We start from the raw sequence: 18,544 nt of genomic DNA on the forward strand, positions 1-18,544 counted from the left end.
TGCACTTATTGATGAAGCCAGTAACTGATGTGGTGTACTCCTCAATGCCATCGGAAGAATCCCGGAACATATTCCAGTCTGTGCTAGCAAAACAGTCCTGTAGCTTAGCATCTGCGTCATCTGACCACTTCCTTATTAACCGAGTCACTGGTGCTTCCTGCTTTAGTTTTTGCTTATAAGCAGGAATCAGGAGGATATAATTATGGTCAGATTTGCGAAATGGAGGGCGAGGGAGAGCTTTGTACACGTCTCTGTGTGTGGAGTAAAGGTGGTCTAGAGTTTTTTTTCTTTTCCTCCTGTTGCACATTTAACATGCTGGTAGAAATGAGGTAGAACGGTTGTAAGTTTCCCTGCATTAAAGTCCCCGGCCACTAGGAGCGCTGCCTCTGGATGAGTGTTTTCCTTTTTGCTTATGGCCTTATACAGCTCATTGAGTGCAATCTTAGTGCCAGAATCGGTTTGTGGTGGTAAATAGACAACTACGAAAAATATAGATGAAAACTCTCTTGGTAAATAGTGTGGTCTACAGCTCATCATGAGATACTCTACCTTAGGCGAGCAAAACCTAGAGACTTCCTTAGTATTAGATTCTATGCACCAGTTGTTTACAAATATACTCAGACCGCCACCCCTTGTCTTACCGGAGTCAGCCGTTCAATCCTGCCGATGTAGCGTATATCCCACCAGCTGTATGTTGGCGGTCTGAGTATATATCGGTGTTATTACAGTTTTTAATGTCCCGTTGGTAGGATAACCTTGATCTTAGGTCGTCCATTTTGTTTTCAAATGATTGTACTTTGGCTAATAGGATTGTTGGAAGAGGCAGTTTACTCGCTCGCCGTCAGATCCTTACAATGCACCCCGACCTACGTCCACGATATTTCCGTCTCTTTCTCATGCGAATGACGGGGATTTGGGCCTTGTCAGGTATCTGTAGAATATCCTTCGCGTCCGACTCGTTGAAGAAAACATCTTTGTCCAATACGAGGTGAGTAATCGCTGTCCTGATATCCAGAAGCTCGTTTTGGTCATAAGAGACTGTGGCAGAAACATTATGTACAGAATAAATTACAAATAACGCTATCATCGACATCCCTAAGATTAACCAAACTGAATTTGGTATTGATATCTATAAAAACATGGAAACTATTAACAACTCATTCTTTTCTTACAGTGCCTTCATAAAGTATTCACACCCCTTGACTTTTTCCACATTTTGTTGTGTTACAGCCTGAATTTAAAATGGATAACATTTTGATTTTTTTTTACTGGCCTACACACAATACCCCATAATGTCAAAGTGGAATTATGTTTATTTTATATTTTGACTAATTAAATAAAAATGTAAAGCTGAAATGTCTTGAGTCAATAAGTATTCAACCCCTTTGTTAAGGCAAGCCTAAATAAGTTCAGGAGTAAAAATGTGCTTAACAATTCACATAATAAGTTGCATGGACTCACTCTGTGTGCAATAATAGTGTTTAACATGATTTTTGAATGACTACCTCATCTCTGTACCCCACACATACAATTATCTGTAAGGTCCCTCACTCGAGCAGCGAATTTCAAACACAAATTCAACCACAAAGACTAGAGAGGTTTTCCAATGCCTTGCAAAGAAGGGCACCTATTGGTGGATGGGTGAAAATACAAAAAGCAGACATTGGAATATCCCTTTGAGCATGGTGAAGTTATTAATTACTTTTTGGGTGGTGTATCAATTCACCAAGTCACTACAAAGATACAGGCATCCTTCCTAACTCAGTTGCTGGAGAGGAAGGAAACAGCTCAGGGATTTCACCATGAGGCCAAAGGTGACTTTAAAACAGTTACAGAGTTTAATGGCTGTGATAGGAGAAAACTGAGAGTGGATCAACAACATTGTAGTTACTCCACAATACTAACCTAATTGACAGAGTGAAAAGAAGGTAGCGTTTACAGAATAAAAATATTCCAAAACATGCGTCCTGTTTGCAACAAGGCACTAAAGTAATACTGCAAAACATGTGGCAAAGCAAGCTACTTTTTTTCCTGAATATAAAGTGTTATGTTTGGGGCAAATCCAAATCAACACATTACTGAGTACCACTCTCTGTATTTTCAAGCAAAGTGGAGGCTACATCATGTTATGGGTATTTTTATTCACCTTTATTTAACCAGGTAAGCCAGTTGAGAACAAGTTCTCATTTACAACTGCGACCTGGCCAAGATAAAGCAAAGCAGTGCGATAAAAACAACAACACAGAGTTACATATGGGATAAACAAAACATAAAGTCAAAAATACAACAGAAAATATATATACAGTGTGTGTGAATGTAGTAAGTTATGGAGGTAAGGCAATAAATAGGCCATAGTGCAAAATAGTTACAATTTCGTATTAACACTGGAATGATAGATGTGCAAAAGATGATGTGGAAATAGAGATACTGGGGTGCAAATTAGCAAAATAAATAACTATATGGGGATGAGGTAGTTGGGTGGGCTAATTTCAGAATGGCTGTGTACAGGTGCAGTGATCGGTAAGCTGCTCTGACAACTGACGCTTAAAGTTAGTGAGGGAGATAAGAGTCTCCAGCTTCAGAGATTTTTGCAGTTTGTTCCAGTCATTGGCAGCAGAGAACTGGAAGGAATGGCGTATTTGGCATGTTTGGCAGCATGAGTGAAGGAGGCTTTGTTGCGAAATAGGAAGCCGATTCTAGATCTAACTTTTGATTGGAGATGCTTAATGTGAGTCTGGAAGGAGAGTTTACAGTCTAACCAGACACCTAGGTATTTGTAGTTGTCCACATACTCTAGGTCAGAACCGCCGAGAGTAGTGATTCTAGTCGGGTGGGCGGGTGCAAGCAGCGTTCGGTTGAAGAGCATGCATTTAGTTTTACTATTGTTTAAGAGCAGTTGGAGGCTACGGAAGGAGTGTTGTATGGTGTTGAAGCTCGTTTGGAGGTTTGTTAACACAGTGTCCAATGAAGGGCCAGATGTATACAAAATGGTGTCGTCCGCATAGAGGTGGATCCGAGCGTCACCAGCAGCAAGAGCGACATCATCGATATACACAGAGAATAGAGTCGGCCCAAGAATTGAACCCTGTGGCACCCCCATAGAGACTGCCAGAGGTCCAGACAACAGGCACTCCGATTTGACACATTGAACTCTATCTGAGAAGTAGTTGGTGAACCAGGCGAGGCAGTCATTTGAGAAACCAAGGCTATTTAGTCTGCCAATAAGAATGTGGTGGTTGACAGAGTCGAAAGCCTTGGCCAGGTCGATGAAGACGGCTGCGCAGTACTGTCTTTTATCGATCACGGTTATAATATCGTTTAGGACCTTGAGCGTGGCTGAGGTGCACCCATGACCAGCTTGGAAACCGGATTGCATAGCGTAGAAGGTACGGTGGGATTGGAAATGGTCGGTGATCTGTTTGTTAACATGGCTTTCAAATACTTTCGAAAGGCAGGGCAGGATGAATATAGGTCTGTAACAGTTTGGATCTAGAGTGTCACCACCTTTGAAGAGGGGGATGACCGCGGCAGCTTTCCAATCTCTGGGGATCTCAGACGTTACGAAAAAGAGGTTGAACAGGCTAGTAATAGGGGTTGCGACAATTTCGGCGGCTAATTTTAGAAAGAAAGGGTCCAAATTGTCTAGCCCAGCTGATTTGTAGGGGTTCAGATTTTTCAGCTCTTTCAGAACATCAGCTGTCTGAATTTGTGTGAAGGAGAAGCGGGGGGGGCATGGGCAAGTTGCAGCGAAGGGTGCAGAGCTGGTGGCCAGGGTAGTGGTAGCCAGGTGGAAAGCATGGCCAACCGTAGCAAAATGCTTGCTGAAATTCTCGATTATTGTAGATTTATCGGTGGTGACAGTGTTTCCTAGCCTCAGTGCAGTGGGCAGTTGGGAGGAGGTGCTCTTATTCTCCATGGACTTTACAGTGTCCCAAAAGTTTTTGGAGTTAGTGCTACAGGATGCAAATTTCTGTTTGAAAAAGCTAGCCTTTGCTTTCCTAACTGATTGTGTATATTGGTTCCTGACTTCCCTGAAAAGTTGCATATTGCGGGGGCTGTTCGATGCTAATGCAGTACGCCACAGGATGTTTTTGTGCTGGTCAAGGGCAGTCAAGTCTGAGTAGAACCAGGGGCTATATCTGTTCTTAGTTCTGCATTTTTTGAATGGGGCATGCTTATTTAAGATTGAGAGGAAAGCACTTTTAAAGAACAACCAGGCATCCTCTACTGACAGAATGAGGTCAATATCCATCCAGGATACCCGGGCCAGGTCAATTAGAAAGGCCTGCTCGCTAAAGTGTTTTAGGGAGCGTTTGACCGTGATGAGGGGTGGTCGTTTGACCGCGGACCCATTACGGACGCAGGCAATAAGGCAGTGATCGCTGAGATCCTGGTTGAAAACAGCGGAGGTGTATTTAGAGGGTAAATTTGTCAGGATTATATCTATGAGGGTGCCCATGTTTACAGATTTAGGGTTGTACCTGGTTGGTTCGTTGATCATTTGTGTGAGATTGAGGGCATCTAGTTTAGATTGTAGGTTGGCCGGGATGTTAAGCATATCCCAGTTTAGGTCACCAAGCAGTACGAACTCTGAGGATAGATGGGGGGCAATCAGTTCACATATGGTGTCCAGGGCACAGCTCAGGGCTGAGGTGGGTCTGTAGCAAGCGGCAACAGTGAGAGACTTATTTCTGGAAAGGTGGATTTAGAAGTAGAAGCTCAAACTGTTTGGCACAGACCTGGATAGTATGATAGAGCTATGCAGGCTATCTCTACAGTAGACTGCAACTCCACCCCCTTTGGCAGTTCTGTCGAGATGGAAAATGTTGTAGTTGGGGATGGACATTTCTGAATTTTTGGTGGCCTTCCTAAGCCAGGATTCAGACTCTGCTAGAACATCAGGGTTGGCAGAGGAGGAGGCTTCGGATGTTAACGTGCAAGAAACCAAGGCTTTTACGGTTACAGAAGTCAACAAATGATAACGCCTGGGAAGTAGGAGTGATACTGTGGGCTACAGGGCCTGGGTTAACCTCTACATCACCAGAGGAACAGAGGAGGAGTAGAATAAGGATACGGCTAAAGGCTTTAAGAACTGGTCTTCTAGTGCGTTGGGTACAGAGATAAAAAGGGGCAGATTTCCGGGCTTTGTAGAATAGATTCAGGGCATTATGTACAGACAAGGATATGGAAGGATATGATTACAGTGGAGGTAAACCTAAGCGTTGGGTAACGATGAAAGATATAGCATCACTGGAGGCACCGATTGAGTCGGTCTCCGCGTGTATGGGGGGTGGGACAAAGGAGCTATCTAAGGCAGGTTGAGCTGGGCTGGGGGATCTACAATGAAATAGTACAATAAGAAATAACCGAAACAGCTATAAGCAAGGCATATTGACATGGGAGAGAGGCATAAAGCAATCACAGGTGTTATTCGAGAGTGCTAAGACAACAGCTAGTAATGGCGACAAAGTTTGGGCTGAGGCTAAACATAAACAGGATGCGATGCCGTATAAAGGAACAGTCCAGCAGGCATCAGCTGTATAGCTGAGTTATCATAAGGTCCGGTGAACAGCAATAGGAGAGTTCGGAGGTAGTTCGGGGGCTGCTACAGCACTGGCGAGCAAGAGGCCACGGCTTGCGTGTGCTAGCAGGCCGGGGCTAGCAGATGGATCTTTGTTGTCGACGTCGTAACGGGAATTCTGTTGAAACCACATCAGTCGATTTCGTCAGCAGACCAGTCGTGTTGGATCGGCGGGGCTCTGTGTCAACACTAGGAGGTCCCGTCCGGTTGACAGAGAGGTAGATAGCCGGGAGATGGGCCTGGCTCGAGGCTAGCTCAAGGCTAACTGGTGCCTTCTAAGGGGCAATGGTAATTAGCCAACGACAACAGCCATTCGGTTGCAGCTAGCTAGTTGCGATGATCTGGCGCTAGGGTTCAGTGATTCTGGCAGAAAATCTGATATGCTCTGGGTCGATAGCACGCTGTGCAGACTGGCCGACAAATTGTCCAGGCTAGAGCTAGAGCTGGCTGGTGGGTAGTGCAGGTCACGGACAATGGTTTAGACCGCTAACGGTGGCTAATAGCAAGTAGCTAGCTAGCTGGCTACAACAGCCATTCGGTTGCAGCTAGCTAATTGCGATGATCCGGCGGTAGGGTCCAGTGATATCGGCAGAAATTCCGATATGCTCTGGGTCGATAGCACGCTGTGCAGACTGGCCAACAAATTGTCCAGGCTAGAGCTAGTGCTGGCTGGTGGGTAGTGCAGGCCACGGACAATGGTGAAGACGCTAACGGTGACTAATAGCAAGTAGCTAGCTAGCTGGCTACCACAGCCATTCGGTTGCAGCTAGACTAGTTTCAGCTTAAGTTTCTTGATAAAATTATAAAGAAATAATATAATCCTTTCCACGTTGGGTGAGGCGGGTTGCAGGAAAGTATATTTAGTTAAAGAATGAAAAGTAAAATTGAGAAATATATACAAAATAGAGAAAAAACTAAAAAAACTGGCTATTTACACAAGGACACTACAGAAAACACAACCGCACTTCTACGCCATCTTTTAATCATTAAGGAGTTTTTCAATATATACAAAAAACAGAATATAGCTAAGCACAGGCAAAAACCTAGTGGAAAACCTGGTTCAGTCTGCTTTCCACCAGACACCGGGAGATTAATTCACCCAGCAGCCCTCTGCAGCCAGGGCAGGACACACTGACACCAAACAACACAAACCCCCTCTGTGTCACAGTGTGTCTCTCTAGCCGTGGTTATACCTTGCAATAACGTGGTTGTCGTCAACCGATCAAGATGATCCGATCACTATCTGATCGAGATTTGTTGCGTCTATACATGGTAATAAAATGTCTGTTATCTGCCCACTTTGTCCTTATTATGACCCAATTCCCTGTTTGTATGCAAATAAATCCAACCTGCCTTGGACCTCCAGCTATGACAGAAGCTGTATAAATCCACAGAAAACAGCACACTTTTACAGTCAATAGTTTTATAGTCTCATCGTTACAGCCTACTTTTGTTAACCAACAATTTAAGACTGGGTGTAATGGCTACTGTCCCGATAACGTCGACCTGAGTGTCCACAGCCGCACAAATAAATATTCAGAGAATCTCTCCCATCCCTAAAAAAGTCACCACACAAACGAGCTGGATGTGTGTACACAATACAATTATTGCACAGTATAAATAAAAATGACAATTAGGCCCTAATGCACACAGTAAAAACATAAACAGGTTAAGTTACAGAGTAGGCTACAAAGTGCATCTCCGAATGGCAAAATGCATTATTCAAACAGGTCTGGACAGGGTTGTTCTTTACGGATGGATGACGTTGTCTTTATATTATTGTAATCTTGTATTGTAAATATCCTTTAGTAGGCTATAGGCCTAAACAGTACCAAAGGGAAAATAGTGACATGCTGGGAGAACTACTGTGGTTTAGTTTCCTCCAAATCATTGATCAGTGAGTGATAAGTCGCTAACGGAACCTTTATGATAACCTATAGCAAGACACATGGTCAAATTATTAAAATGCATGCATAAAAGCGGCAATCGATAAAAAGTGCAAAGGAGCACGCATGTAAAGCAAATGGTTTTATAAAGGAACAAAGTGTCAATCCTCAGCATGAACCAAGTGTCATTATATGTGATATTCTCCAGCTGCTCAATTCCTGTTCTCCCCTCTTGCTATACAGCAAGCCCCTCTATAAAACAATGTTCACAGTCAGTCTGTTAGTGTTTAATCTAAGAGTGTAGATTAGAGAGGACAGGCACACTGCATCTCCTTCCCACTGGGCACAAACTGGTCGAATCAACGTTGTTTCAATGTAATTTGTCAATGTATTGTGACGTGGAATCTAGGTGGAAAATACATTGGATTTGCAAAAAGGAATCAACGTAAACTGTTGTTTTGAGGGTGAAATTTCAACCACAGGATTATGGCCATCATGGTAACCAATTTTCAAAATAGACAAACCTTGTATAAAATATCTTTAATTTTTACCTTTGAAACAATATCAGATCTTCAATGTTATATCCACTATCAGAAAAAAACAATAGGCTGGTCAGCACCTCCTAATGGAGTGTTGACTTATCTACAGCTATCCATTTGGTCTCCCATCCAGGGTTTTAAACAAACCCAGCTTTGATATTTCTCACTGACTACTACCAATGTGCTATCGTGAGAATGATTATTGAGAGATCTCACTGTTGCTATCGAAGTCATTCCAAAGGGTAGGTTTAACAGAGCAAATGAAATGTAACCATATTTTATATGTCATATATCATCAATGATACTATTTAGGCCTATAAAGCATTTGCAAAGTCATCAACAGCTATTGTTTCAATTCAACTCACGGTTAAACTAAAAACAGACAATATATGTCCTAGGGTTTCAAGCTTTGGATAATTTCTAATTTAATCTTCAGGTTAATAATTAATATGTTGGATTCATATCACCATCTGAACCAAAAATCTAAGTTAAAGAATAGGACTAAATCAAATCAAACTTTATTTAAAGTGCGTTTAAATGTTGATTTGATTTGATTTAGTCCTATTCTTTAACTTTGATTTTGAGATGGAGACGTGAATCCAACATATCAGTATTGAATTGTGTTTGGTTGTCAACGCAACTAAATATCACCAGATGTATCTTCTACTTGGATAGTTCCATCTGTGCCATTGGCTTAGTCTGGTTTTAAATCCAGTTTGTCTGTAAATTAGTAATTGACATGTTGGATTCATGTCTCCCTCTCAACCAAAAATGTAAATTACAGAAGAGAACTAAATCAAATCAAACTTTATTTAAAGTGCGTTTAAAGTTTGATTTGAGTTAGTCCTATTCTTTAATTTCGATTTTGAGATGGAGACGTGAATCCAACATGCCAGTTATTCATTTGTAGACAAACTGGATATTGAATTGTGTTTGGTTGTCAAAAAACTAAATATCACCAGATGTATCTTCTGCTTGGATAATTACATCTGTGCCATTGACTTATAGTCTGGCTTTAAATCCAGTTTGTCTGCAAATTAATAATTGACATGTTGGATTCAAGTCTCCCTCGCAACCAAAAATCTAAGTTAAAGAATAGGACTAAATCAAATCAAACTTTAAATGCACTTTAAATAAAGTTTGATTTGATTTAGTCCTATTCTTTAACTTAGATTTTTCAAATGTTGATATTTTGTTGCATTGACAACTAAACACAATTCAATATAACTTTTGCAACACAGTAAATAGCCTATTAACTTGTCGACAAGTTAACAAATTATATGATTGTTTCATGTCTCCAACTAAACCAAAAATACAAGTTAAAGGGATACTTTGGGATTTTGGCAATTAGGCCTGTTATCTATTTCCCCAGAGTCAGATGAACTCGTGGATACCATTTTTTATCTCTGTGTCCAGTATGAAGGAAGTTGGAGGTAGTTTCGCAAGCCAATGCTAACTAGCGTTAGCACAATGACTGGAAGTCTATGGGTATCTGCTAGCATGTGAGCAGTTACTCATAGACTTCCAGTAATTGTGCTAATGCTAGTTATCAATTGCACTAGCGCTAGTTAGCAAACTGCACGCAGAGACATACAAATTATATCCACAAGTTCCTAAAGGGCCTAAGTATGAAAATGTATGCACTCACTAACTGTAAGTCGCTCTGGATAAGAGTGTCTGCTAAATGACAAAAATGTAAAAAATATATAATTACCAAAATCCCAAAGTATCCCTTTAAAGAATAGGATTAAGCCAGTGGCTCAGATGAAACTATCCAAGCATTAGATACATTTATTTTAAAGGGGCAGTGCAGTCAAAAATGTGATTTTCTTGTATTTGTTTTGTATTTGTTTTTGGGTAAAAAATAACTGTAAAATCAACAGGAATTCATAAAAAAAATGTTTTAATTGAGTAAATATGTTCCCAAGTATTCCCACGAATAAAAAAAAGAGACATATGTGTCCGTGTCTCAATGTAATCAAGGTATGAAATGATTGTTCTTTTCAAATATTGTATATTTTTGGGCTTAGTTGTTGTCAATTTGCAGTTAACAAATTATTGTAACTATGTTCAGGCCCCCCAACCATCTACTCAGACAAAAATCGGCCTGTGGCTGAATCTAGTTGCCTACCCATGCTCTAGAGTCTAGACGATCCTATCCGCCAATCAGGGCTGTGTATGTAAATATATTTATCAACATGCCCACATGATCAGACTGAGCATTTCAATGGCAAAGGAGGCTCAGGGAAATAAATGATATAACATTTTATTTTGAGCTATTTTCATGGAATAAACACACAGTGATTTATTAGACATACAGTGATTATATAATATTTAACATTAAAAAGACTGCATGGGGGCTTTACATTTTGATATTTGGTTGAGTCAACCAAACACAATTCAATATTACTTTTGTAATACAGTTAAGGCTATCTTTCAAACTAATGTAACAGTATTTAGTCAACCTTAAAATGAGTAACACATCCATAGCTACATTTTGAGGTTACTGTAATTATAAATGTCTTCTAATGTAGGCCTACTCATAGAGAGTGTGCATCTTCAAGATAGCATTCAAAGGTTGTAGGTCTGTGGAGATCTTCACAATTGCTATAATAATCTGTGCAGAATCTCGAACAGCATCGATCACTTGCAATATGTACTTTCAATGTAATATCAACAGCAATGTCCATGTCATTTGGTTGTGATGAAGAACAGTGAGAAAACATATGAAGTATAAATACAAAATATCAGACATTGTTTTTCCATTGGAATTTGGTTGTGCTTTTAGATGGTTGAAAGCATAGTGATAGATAACACATTAGGAATTCAACATCTGGCTTTTTTTTAGTGGGGGAATAAAGGTTCAAGTCTCATTGATCAACATCTCAACGAAATATTACCCATATTTCCATGTTGAAATGACGTGGTGTGCCCAATGGGTTGTAACTTCCACTGACAGCGTTGGCACAGTTATTGTGCCATTCATGTCAATGGGGGGAAATCATATACTTCTACAGACACAGTGCTTAGGTTTTAAGATTTCAATATGACACAAATTGCCTTCCCAGCCCATTTCTTTCCTTCTTGTGACATATATTTTTTGATCTCCTGTAAGACCAGCACAAACTCCTCTTACAGACACAGTATAATTTCTCAATATAATAACTTCCATCTCTGCACACCGCCTTCAATCTTCCATGGTAGTTTCCCAGCCCTCTAGGCATACAGGGCTGCTCTGGAACAGCCAAGCATTGATTGTATGCAATAAACTCATTAACATGTGTGATGAAATATTTATATCCATCAGAAATGACATGAGCAGTGATCGCATTGTTAAGATCCAGTCGAGAGGAAAACGCTATCGCTATGCCAAAAGGCATATTTAAATGTAAGCTCAGTGGAGGGAATCGAGCGATGTCAATCAAAGTCAAACCTTCAGATTTAACAAGAGATATACGGCATAGTCCAATGTGTCTTCCAGATTTCTAGGTCATCTGAAGCCATCTATTTAACCAAGGTTTGTGTGTTGTGTTATCTGTCCTCAGGTCAGCGAGAATGCCAAGCAGGACCTGAAGGATGGCTTGTCTCTGTACAACACAGACAACAACGTAGGCCTCAGGAACGCATGGAACATCATCCAAGCAGAGGTATGTAGTATGTAAACATTCTGGGATCATGACCATTCATAAACACTCAACCTTCACATGTAAAACAGCAGAATCACTGGACTCAAATTCACCTAAGGATAGTGCATAAATGCATTTATAGTGAAGCCTTCGTCTGAAACCATTTTCGCTGTAATTACCATGAATGTTTGAAAATGTATTCACCGGCATCTATTAACTGAATAGCCGGTATGGAAAATCCATACTGTTTCTTGGAATATGCTATGGGCTCCTTAAGATACATAGGGACAGCATCTTACAGGGAGCGTACATATGTAATTACAATAGACTAACTTACTGCCGTATTTATCAGAGTTGGTTTGAGGACTCTGTGGATGTACAGACAGGTAGCACTAACTTCTGCTGTCCCCGTCCTCCATGTGTGTGTGTGTGTCTTGCAGTGGAAGTGCTGTGGGGTGGTAGGATACACAGATTGGCACGAGGCCCTCAAGGAAAAGGTGGTGCCCGACCGCTGCTGCCAGGAACACTACCAGGAGTGCGGACGCAACTCCACCAACATGTTCTGGACAAGGGTGAGTGGGCACACTGGACACGGGGCGGGCACTGGACACTGGGCAGTCACCGTCAGATCTTCTGGAATAAATTGGAGGCCTATAGGTAATATATTCAACAATCAAATGTTGTCAATGTCACAAGCCTGGGAAACCAAATACCATTTTAACACCAGAAAAGCCGGGCCCTTTGAGCCAATGAGCAGTCATTTTGACTCAAACTAACAGTCTAATAAATACATTTCACATATGGTATCGGAAAAATAATCATTTGTTTGTGTTTATGAAGGTCTTGGGTAACATCAGAATATGAAAAATATATTTTAGAACACAATAGCATTTTCATTAGTTTACGTTACTGTGCCACATTCTCATGTGTGGAGTGCATGGAACAGTGGTTATTCTTAGAAAAAGTTTTATTTGGAAATAGAGCTAATTTCTTCAATTTTGAGAGTTATTTGGCAATGGTAAGGGTTTTGGAAACCTCCTACTCTGCTCTTTCTGATACTATAGTTGAAGTCGGATGTTTACATACACCGTAGCCAAATACATTTAAACTCAGTTTTTCACAATTCCTGACATTTAATCCTAGTAAAAATTCCCTGTCTTAGGTCAGCTAGGATCACCACTTTATTTTAAGAATGTGAAATGTCAAATCAAATCAAATCAAATCAAATTGTATTGGTCACATGCGCCGAATACAACAGGTGCAGACATTACAGTGAAATGCTTACTTACAGACCTTAACCAACAGTGCATTTATTTTAAACAAAAAAAGTAAGAATAAAACAACAACAAAAAAAGTGTTGAGAAAAAAAGAGCAGAAGTAAAATAAAGTGACAGTAGGGAGGCTATATATACAGGGGGGTACCATTGCAGAGTCAATGTGCGGGGGCACCGGCTAGTTGAGGTAGTTGAGGTAATATGTACATGTGGGTAGAGTTAAAGTGACTATGCATAAATACTTAACAGAGTAGCAGCAGCGTAAAAAGGATGGGGTGGGGGGGCAGTGCAAATAGTCCGGGTAGCCATGATTAGCTGTTCAGGAGTCTTATGGCTTGGGGGTAGAAGCTGTTGAGAAGTCTTTTGGACCTAGACTTGGCACTCCGGTACCGCTTGCCGTATGGTAGCAGAGAGAACAGTCTATGACTAGGGTGGCTGGAGTCTTTGACAATTTTGAGGGCCTTCCTCTGACACCGCCTGGTATAGAGGTCCTGGATGGCAGGAAGCTTTGCCCCAGTGATGTACTGGGCCGTACGCACTACCCTCTGTAGTGCCTTGCGGTCAGAGGCCAAGCAGTTGCCATACCAGGCGGTGATGCAACCAGTCAGGATGCTCTCGATGGTGCAGCTGTAGAATTTTTTGAGGATCTGAGGACCCATGCCAAATCTTTTTAGTCTCCTGAGGGGGAATAGGCTTTGTCGTGCCCTCTTCACGACTGTCTTGGTGTGTTTGGACCATGATAGTTCGTTGGTGATGTGGACACCAAGGAACTTGAAGCTCTCAACCTGTTCCACTACAGCCCCGTCGATGAGAATGGGGGCGTGCTCAGTCCTCTTTTTTTTCCTGTAGTCCACAATCATCTCCTTTGTCTTGGTCACGTTGAGGGAGAGGTTGTTGTCCTGGCACCACACGGCCAGATCTCTGACCTCCTCCCTATAGGCTGTCTCATCGTTGTTGGTGATCAGGCCTACCACTGTTGTGTCGTCGGCAAACTTAATGATGGTGTTGGAGTCGTGCCTGGCCATGCAGTCATGGGTGAACAGAGAGTACAGGAGGGGACTGAGCACGCACCCCTGAAGGTGTTGAGGATCAGTGTGGCAGATGTGTTGTTACCTACCCTTACCACCTGGGGGCGGCCCGTCAGGAAGTCCAGGATCCAGTTGCAGAGGGAGGTGTTTAGTCCCAGGATCCTTAGCTTAGTGATGAGCTTAGAGGGCACTATGGTGTTGAATGCTGAGCTGTAGTCAATGAATAGCATTCTCACGTAGGTGTTCCTCTTGTCCAGGTGGGAAAGGGCAGTGTGGAGTGCGATAGAGATTGCATCATCTGTGGATCTGTTGGGGCGGTATGCAAATTGGAGTGGGTCTAGGGTTTCTGGGATTATGCTGTTGATGTGAGCCATGACCAGTCTTTCAAAGCACTTCATGGCTACAGACGTCAGTGCTACGGGTCGGTAGTCATTTAGGCAGGTTATCTTAGAGTTCTTGGGCACGGGGACTATGGTGGTCTGCTTGAAACATGTTGGTATTACAGACTCAGTCAGGGACATGTTGAAAATGTCAGTGAAGACACTTGCCAGTTGGTCAGCACATGCTCGGAGTACACGTCCTGGTAATCCGTCTGGCCCTGCGGCCTTGTGAATGTTGACCTGCTTAAAAGTCTTACTCACATCGGCTACGGAGAGCGTGATCACATAGTCATCCGGAACAGCTGGTGCTCTCATGCATGCTTCAGTGTTGCTTGCCTCGAAGCGAGCGTAGAAGTGGTTTAGCTCGTCTGGTAGGCTTGTGTCACTGGGCAGCTCGCGGCTGTGCTTCCCTTTGTAGTCTGTAATAGTTTTCAAGCCCTGCCACATCCGACGAGCGTCAGAGCCAGTGTATCTTAGACCTCCATTCAATCTTAGACCTGTATTGACTCTTTGCCTGTTTGATGGTTCGTCGGAGGTCATAGCGGGATTTCTTATAAGCGTCCGGGTTAGAGTCCCGTTCCTTGAAAGCAGCAGCTCTACCCTTTAGCTCAGTGCGGATGTTTCCTGTAATCCATGGCTTCTGGTTGGGGTATGTACGTACGGTCACTGTGGGGACGACATCATCGATGCACTTATTGATGAAGCCAGTGACTGATGTGGTGTACTCCTCAATGCTGTCTGAAGAATCCCGGAACATGTTCCAGTCTGTGCTAGCAAAACAGTCCTGTAGCTTAGCATCTGCGTCATCTGACCACTTTTTTATTAACCGAATCACTGGTGCTTCCTGCTTCAGTTTTTGCTTATAAGCAGGAATCAGGAGGATAGAGTTATGGTCAGATTTGCCAAATGGAGGGCGAGGGAGAGCTTTGTATGCGTCTCTGTGTGTGGAGTAAAGGTGGTCTAGAGTTTTTTTCCCTCTGGTTGCACATTTAACATGCTGGTAGAAATTAGGTAGAACGGATTTAAGTTTCCCTGCATTAAAGTCCCCGGCCACTAGGAGCGCTGCATCTGGATGAGCGTTTTCCTGTTGATTAATGGCCTTGTACAACTCATTCAGTGCAATCTTAATGCCAGCATTGGTTTGTGGTGGTAAATAGACAGCTATGAAAAATATAGATGAAAACTCTCTTGGTAAATAGTGTGGTCTACAGCTTATCATAAGATACTCTACCTCAGGCGAGCAAAACCTCGAGACTTCCTTAGTATTTGATTTTGTGCACCAGCTGTTGTTTACAAATATACACAGACCGCCACCCCTTGTCTTACCAGAGTCAGCCGTTCTGTCCTGCCGATGTAGCGTATAGCCTGCTAGCTGAATGTTATCATTGTTGTCGTTCAGCCACGACTCCGTGAAACATAAGATATTACAGTTTTTATTGTCCCGTTGGTAGGATAACCGTAATCTTAAATCGTCCATTTTATTCTCAAAAGCTTGAACGTTGGCTAATAGGATTGATGGAAGAGGCAGTTTACTCGCTCGCCGTCGGATCCTTACAAGGCACCCGGATCTGCGTCCGCGATATCTCCGTCTCTTCCTCACGCGAATGACGGGGATTTGGGCCTTGTCGGGTGTCTGTATGATATCCTTCGCGGCCGCCTCGTTGAAGAAAAAATCTTCGTCCAATGCGAGGTGAGTAATCGCTGTCCTGATATCCAGAAGCTCTTTTTGGTTATAAGAGACGATGGCAGAAACATTATGTACAAAATAAATTACAAATAACGCGGAAAAACACACATAATAGTACAATTGGTTAGAGGGTTGGTTAGAGGGCTGTAAAACGGCAGAATGTCAGAACAATAGTAGAGAGAATTATTTATTTCAGCTTTTATTTCTTTCATCAAATTCCCAGTGGGTCAGAAGTTTACATACACTCAATTAGTATTTGGTAGCATTGCCTTTCAATTGTTTAACTTGGGTCAAACGTTTCGGGTAGCCTTCCACAAGCTTCCCTAAATAAGTTGGGTGAATTTTGGCCCATTCCTCCTGACAGAGCTGGTGTAACTGAGTCAAGTTTGTAGGCCTCCTTGCTCGCACACACTTTTTCAGTTCTGCCCACACATTTTCTATAGGATTGAGGTCAGGGCTTGGTGATGGCCACTCCAATACCTTGACTTTGTTATCCTTAAGCCAATTTGCCACTACTTTGGAAGTATGCTTGGGGTCATTGTCCACTTGAAAGATCCATTTGCTTCAATATATCCACATAATTTTCCTTCCTCATGATGCCATCTATTTTGTGAAGTGCACCAGTCCCTCCTGCAGCAAAGCACCCCCACAGCATGATGCTGCCACCCCCGTGCTTCACGGTTGGGATGGTGTTCTTCTGCTTGCAAGCACCCCCTTTTTCCTCCAAACATATCGATGGTCATTATGGCCAAACAGTTCTATTTTTGTTTCATCAGAACAGAGGACATTTCTCCAAAAAGTACGATCTTTTTATAATAATAATAATAATATGCCATTTAGCAGACGCTTTTATCCAAAGCGACTTACAGTCATGTGTGCATACATTTTTACGTATGGGTGGTCCCGGGGATCGAACCCACTACCCTGGCGTTACAAGCGCCATGCTCTACCATTTTTTCCCCATGTGCAGTTGCAAACCGTAGTCTGGCTCTTTTTTATGGCGGTTTTGGAGCAGTGGCTTCCTCCTTGCTGAGCGACCTTTCAGGTTATGTCGATATAGGACTCGTGTTACTGTGGATATAGATACTTTTGTACCTGTTTCCTCCAAAAGTCAAGGACGGAGGCTGGCATGACATAAAAAATTGACTCACTCGGCTCTTCTAGTGCTAATCGAAGAGTGTATCTAAAAAAGTATATATTTTAAATGACTATACAATAGTTACTTTGCAAGTGTGTTGAGATAAGGATTGTATTGTTTTGAATATCATTTAGATTTTAAGTAGCCTAACATTGCTTACTTTGCATTTTGGTCACCATGTGAACTTTTTCTTTCATAATGCCTAAAACAGCAGTTTGATTTTACAGTACAAAACTTCAGGGTCTACATGTTCCCTCCATATCTGTTCTGCCGTATTTATCACCTCAGGATGGGAGATTCCCAATAATATGAGGCATGCGACCTGTGCCTAAAGATGGGTGCCTAATGTTTGAGTTCCATGCATATCTTAGCAATAGAAAGCCTTTGCAATAGAAAGCCCCTTTTCAAATAAAATCAAATCTAATTTTATTTGTCACATGCACCGAATACAACAGGTGTAGACCTTACCGTGAAATGCTTAGTTACAAGCTTTTAACCAACAATGCAGTTCAAGAAAGAGTTAAGAAAATATTTACTAAATAAACTAAAGTAAAATAAAATTGTAAAAAATAAACAGTAACACAATAAAATAACAATAACAAGGCTTTATACAGGGGGTACCGGTACCAAGTCAATGTGCAGGGGTACAGGTACATCTAATGACTATGCATAGATATAAAGTGACTATGCATAGATAATAAACAGCGAGTAGCAGCAGTGTAAAAACAAAGGGGGGGGGGGGGGTCAATGTTAATAGTCCGGTGGCCATTTGATTAATTGTTAAGCAGTCTTATGGCTTAAGTGTTGTTCCTAGACTTGGCGCTCCGGTACCGCTTGCCGTGCAGTAGCAGAGAGAAACTAAGAACAAACTGTTTGGGTTTTTAACTAATAGAAACATCACTATGTGAAGATATTTGTAAATATGTATGTACAGTATACTATATGTTATAGGTATTTTGTTTTATTAGTTGTATTAGTAGTTCTAACAGTAGTTTAACTTTAACCACACTGCTAACCTTATGCCTAACCCTAACCTTAAATGAAGAACAAAAAGCTCGTTTTTGTAGCCAATTTTGTGGCTGTGGAATCTGACTTTGTGGTTGTGTTATCTAGTGGAAACCCCACCACATGGTGATAGTAGTTTGAAGTTTTAATGTCACATGCACAAGTACAGTTGTGGTCAAAAGTTTTGAGAATGACACAAATATTAATTTTCACAAAGTCTGCTGCTTCAGTTTTTATGATGGCAATTTGCATATACTCCATAATGTTATGAAGAGTGATCAGATAAATTGCAATTCATTGCAAGTCCCTCTTTTCCATAAAAATGAACTTAATCCCACAAAAACATTTCCACTGCATTTCAACCCTGCCACAAAAGGACCAGCGATTCTCTCGTTAACAC

The 18,544-nt window shown here is 41.8% G+C and overlaps 1 protein-coding gene across 2 annotated transcripts in view; it reads left to right on the plus strand.

Annotated features, from left to right (window-relative positions):
- LOC311137064 (tetraspanin-9-like) overlaps window positions 1-18,544 on the plus strand; it is a gene marked incomplete at its 5' end in the record, with an annotated part of 327,548 nt that overhangs the window by 303,208 nt on the left and 5,796 nt on the right. For both annotated transcript variants that reach the window (XM_084171388.1, XM_084171387.1), the window contains 2 exons: window positions 11,552-11,653; window positions 12,073-12,204. In XM_084171388.1, coding sequence (XP_084027514.1) covers window positions 11,552-11,653; window positions 12,073-12,204 — 234 coding nt within the window. The remainder of the gene's footprint in view (window positions 1-11,551; window positions 11,654-12,072; window positions 12,205-18,544) is intronic.

This window comes from Coregonus lavaretus, assembly GCF_964263955.1.
Source record: "Coregonus lavaretus genome assembly, chromosome: 11".
NCBI classification, from domain to species: domain Eukaryota; kingdom Metazoa; phylum Chordata; class Actinopteri; order Salmoniformes; family Salmonidae; genus Coregonus; species Coregonus lavaretus.